This window comes from Cyprinodon variegatus, unplaced genomic scaffold (genome assembly GCF_000732505.1).
Source record: "Cyprinodon variegatus isolate N-32 unplaced genomic scaffold, C_variegatus-1.0 Scaffold539, whole genome shotgun sequence".
Taxonomy (NCBI): Eukaryota; Metazoa; Chordata; class Actinopteri; order Cyprinodontiformes; family Cyprinodontidae; genus Cyprinodon; species Cyprinodon variegatus.
The window spans coordinates 129,234-134,119 of NW_015150992.1; the positions used below are offsets into that span (position 1 = coordinate 129,234).

Genomic DNA, 4,886 nt, shown 5'->3' on the forward strand with positions numbered 1-4,886 from the left:
ATAAATCAATGTGATAAATCATGCTTCTCTGGTAAAAGCAGGTTGAAATAAGAGAGTGGCACTGGTTTGTATGTAAGATATCCCTGATTTGTCCTTTTTCTATCTTGCATGAATTTTAAGATTGGGATTAGGTGCTGTGTTTCATTGTTCTAACCCTGATAATCTCCCTGTAACAGCTGGCCCTTCAGGGTGGTGCTGATGGCGGCGCTGACAGCCCAGGCTCCTACTCCAAGTGGCCCGGCAGTCCAAACTCCCACAGTAACGACGACTACGAAGCCTGGAATGGCTTCAGGCCTCGGACCAGCTCCAATGCCAGCACCGTTAGTGGCCGACTTTCACCCTTTGTGCCTGAGGACGACCTGGGGGAATCCGACGTGCACATGGGCTACCCAGGAGCTCCGGGATCGAAGATGACAGCGACACTGCCCAGTCTCACCGAGATGACTGGATCTCTCGGACATAGCTCTGAGAATGTCATGGAGAACCTCCTGGACAACCTGAACTTGCTATCGCCCAACAACTCACAGGTTAGAGGGGGGGCGACAACTCCAGGCTCCTCCCAGTCCTCCCCCTCACCAATGATGCAGCCCAGCCCCAGTTACCCAGCCTACAGCTCCCCGAGCATGGGCTCCCAGTCGCAGCAGGAGTTCCACGAGTGCGTCTATGGCCAAGCTGGAATGAACACAATGTCATCTATGCCTCTGCAGACTTTGTCAGAGAGTAAACCTGGCTTTGTGCCCAGCATGGGGCAGTACAGCTGTCCCGCCGGGCTGCTGAAGGAACTGCTGACGTCAGACACTGATCAACACAGTGAGTTAATGCCGTCAGTCGACACCGTGGTATCTCAGTCCAGCAGTGGCTGCATGCTGCCTTCATACAGCAGCAGCCAGCATGCAGCCAAACTCATGGCAGGAGGGAACACTCACCCGCATGGTCTTTCTCATCCCCACCCTCACAACATGCATAACCAAGGGCAGGCTACATCACCAGCTATGAACGGCCGCCTGTTGATGTCACTGAGCTACAATGGGGGGAGCACACGTTTACCTGTGGCCAAAAGCCCCATGCAGATGCCCTATGGCCTACCTGGGCACCTTAGTGGGGGAGGAATGCCCAGCAGCTTCTGTCCTCTTAACACCAATGGATATGGCCGAACAGGCATGATGGTACCCTCACACATGGAGAAACTTCCCAGCGACCTGGATGATATGTCCATCGAAAAGTTTGAGATTGACGTAGAAAGGGTGCTCCATGAAACTCTAATGGACGGTGACTCCCTGGACTTCAACTTTGAGCCAGTTGTGACCCAACAAGGTTTCCCACACGGAGTGAAGACCACCACACACAGCTGGGTGTCTGGGTAAAAAGCGAAGGCAATCTGAGATTGATTCATCTGACACATTGCTGTTTGGGCAAAGAAAGAAAATGAAATTACATGAGAATAAAGGTTCTCATCCCAAGAAATCTGTGCCCCAGCAAGATTCCTGCTTCAAGATGATATTTATAGGCAAAATGACTTCTACAGACCTCTGTGCATGTGTCAACTTTAGAACAGAGATCAGGATTGTTTTCAAGTGCCAAACATTTTGCCTTAACAAGAGAGCCGAACTGAAACACATCGAGTGGCTTGAAAAAATATTAACACCTCTTTATCTTTTTTATATATTTTATCAAATTAAGATCAAAGAATTTAGTATATTTTACTGGGATTTTATGAGAAAACCAAATATAAGTGTGACTCTAAAATAATTGAACGATAATAACCCTTGTTTAAGATCTACATCAATACATTAACATTAACTGCAATTACAGCACTTTTATGTCCTGTTAGGGTAGATAATTTTTCCCTATTGGAATTTGGTTATGTAATATTGGAGATGAATATTAGATCAATAAAAATGTATAAATGTTTTCCCATTTCTTTTTGGAAATTAGCTTAAGCTCAGCCAGATTGGACGAAACAACAACAATTTTCAAGTGTTTCAACTGTCTCTCAAATGGATTTGGGTCTTTACATTATCTTGGCCTTTCTAACACTTAGATATTATTTGATTCCATTCCATCTGTTTTAGAAGATTTAGGTTAATGTTCCTGCAGCCAGCCTGAAGCCTTATCTAGGCTCTAAACAGTATTATTTCCATTGTTTCCCTGGATTTCTCCACCAAATCTCCCCATTATATTCCATATACGTAATGAAAAGAAAATACATCTGACTGCAGCATACTACCACCTCTGTGTTTCAGCATGCATATGGTGTGCTCAGGGTGATTTGCAGTGTTTTCTCCATAACAATGTTTGCTGTGTCTCTTACCTGCTTTTGGCAAATTGTAAACAGGGCGTCTTTTCAATGCTGGCATTATTAGTCCTGCCACTTAGTTTTCGAATAGCAGATGTTCATTTGATTCTTGTATTTAGATATAGATATCAACAACTCCTCTAGAGTTACCACAGGCTTCTTTTAATTTTCAGATAATACACATCTGTCTTGTCCGGTGTGCTCATTGATTTTTATGATACCATAGATAAACACAGATGGACTTTGCCATTAGCTAAAGCCAATTGAACTGGATTTGAATCCAAAAGCACAACATTTATTTAACATTATTTGGAAAATAACTTAACTTCAACTTTTTGGAGGGAGTGGCGGCCTAGTGGTTAGGGCCTTGCACTTGGATCCCAGAGGTTCTGAGTTCAAGCCTCACTCCCATAGACTGCCACTGTGGGTCCCTGAGCAAGGCTCCCAAGGCGCCACACAATGGCAGCCCACTGCTACCCAAAGGGATGGGTTAAATGCAGATAGTGAATTTTGTTGCTTTGTACTTGTTAGAATGTAATGACAATAAAAGTTGTATTCTATTCTTCTATTCAGAATGTATTTTGGTCTTTCACATAGAATCCCAGTGAAACAAATTTGTAACTCTTCAAGTAAAAGAAGAAGCTAAAGGGGTGCAGATACATTTGCAAGGCAGTGTCTTTCCTTTTACACCGCCAAATACAGTACATCTTCTCGTCATCAGCAACACAACAATCTACAGATGGGGAGACTCAAAATGTATGGTGTGTCCCACAGATAACCGATTTTTAACTGACAAATGATGAAGGTAACATTGTCTTGTTGGTTTTTGGACTGAAATGCTTAAAAATGAGATATATCTCAGAGGACTCTGATGTTACATGAAAAACATGCTTCTTGCCTGAGTGTATATAATGTAATCAAAAAGTTTGTAATATTTGGTTTCTTTTCTTTTTTGTATGGAGTTTGTAAATACTGTTTACACAAAGGAAACAACCAGCAGAAATGAGCTCAAAAGTAAAAAAAAAATTAAATAAATAAAACTGGATCTTTTAATCCCATGTTAGGTAAACAGGTCAGTCAGGCAGATTTCTTGTACATACTTTGCAATTATATATTAAAACGATGCAGTACGTTTACTAGATATATTTGTGAGCTAAGTTATTTGAGGTTAATATAGGTTTACGCTGGTGCACAAACTGCACTCGGACGACTTCTTCGTCACTCTGAACCTTAGTACCACAGGGGCCTATTTGTTGTGCCTAAAAATGTAGATTTTTGCCTGCAGGCTCAGATAATATTGTAAATCTCTACGGTCCAGAAGATGCTCAAATATTGTAGTCTTAAATAGAAAAAAAAAAATGTTATTTTTTACTCTCGTTTGCTTTTCTGGGGGTTAAAAAAAAGTTGTAAATTTATATCGCTGAGGTTTACTGAACACACTTTAGTGAATGTTAACAATTTGAGACAGTTTGGATGAAAGCAATTTGTTAGCACTGCTGTTGATTTCATGCAAATAACCAGCATCTGCCAGAGCTTTCGGTGTTTTCTTTCTGGTCTCAAAGGTCAGGTTTGATCCAAAGGAGCCCTCTGATGCTGTCTTAAAGAACAGCCTTACTTCTCTAACTCCGCCCTCTCCTACCTCTGCTTATTATTGTCTCTTTATACATTTAAGCTTCTTGATAGCACCTAATCTATGTTTCTTTACAGGTTTACTAAGTTTATTGTCCCTGAAAAAAGCCACTAAGTGTTAGATGTCTGATCTTAGCTTGTATATTTGCTCTTATTGCTGTACTAATAAACATTTCATCCTTAGTAGAGTTAAAAATGTGAATATGTGTCTGAAAACATGAGTTTATCCAATGAAGTCTGTTCATCGCAAGAGGCAGAAATTCAGAAAAAGGCAGAAGTTAAGAAATTTAAAATAGGGTCTAAAAAGCTCTGATAATAAATTGTAACGTGAGATATACAGTGCATCACATAATTATAGACAAATCCTGGTAAAGTTTTGTGTAAATTTTTTTCCCCCCCAGAATAAATTTTTTTTTCCTGAATATTTTCAGCTAGGATGTTTTTTTAGGAAATAAAAAAAAAAAACTACCTAGCTAAAACAATAGTTTTTACGACATTGATTGTATTCTTAATATAATAAGTGCTGCAATTAGTGTTGAACTTTAGACAGTATTTTAAATACAACTAATTTTCTTAAAATCATGTATCTTACTGCCCGTATGGGTGCAACTATAACAATTGGCTTTTTACTTCACATGGCCCCTCTTCAAAAGGGGGTAGACAAGAGAACATGCCATTTAAATAAGGCAGATATGTAGTGATTGTCATAAGTCAGGAAGTTACAAAAAAAAGATAATGTGGTTGCTTCAATGGGCCCATATATGCAGATAGGGAAATAGAAATTAAACTGGATTTTCTCTTACTGTTAAGAGAACTGCGGTCACTAAATGTCCTACATAAGGGTCATTTGGACAGATTGTCTTTTTCTCTCTTTATACTGATACTTTTTTTGATCCATGTGCATACAGATTAGTTAAATCTAAGTAATTTAAATAGAAAATTTTTTTAAAGCCAGATAAAA

General features: G+C 40.0%; 1 protein-coding gene across 1 annotated transcript in view; it reads left to right on the top strand.

Annotated features, from left to right (window-relative positions):
- Positions 1–3,176, top strand: part of LOC107095350 (forkhead box protein O1-A-like) — a 38,715-nt gene extending 35,539 nt beyond the window's left edge. Inside the window, exon 3 of the mRNA XM_015391399.1 lies at positions 177–3,176. Coding sequence (XP_015246885.1) covers positions 177–1,364 — 1,188 coding nt within the window. The 3' untranslated portion in view covers positions 1,365–3,176. The remainder of the gene's footprint in view (positions 1–176) is intronic.
- The last annotated feature ends 1,710 nt before the right edge of the window (positions 3,177–4,886 follow it).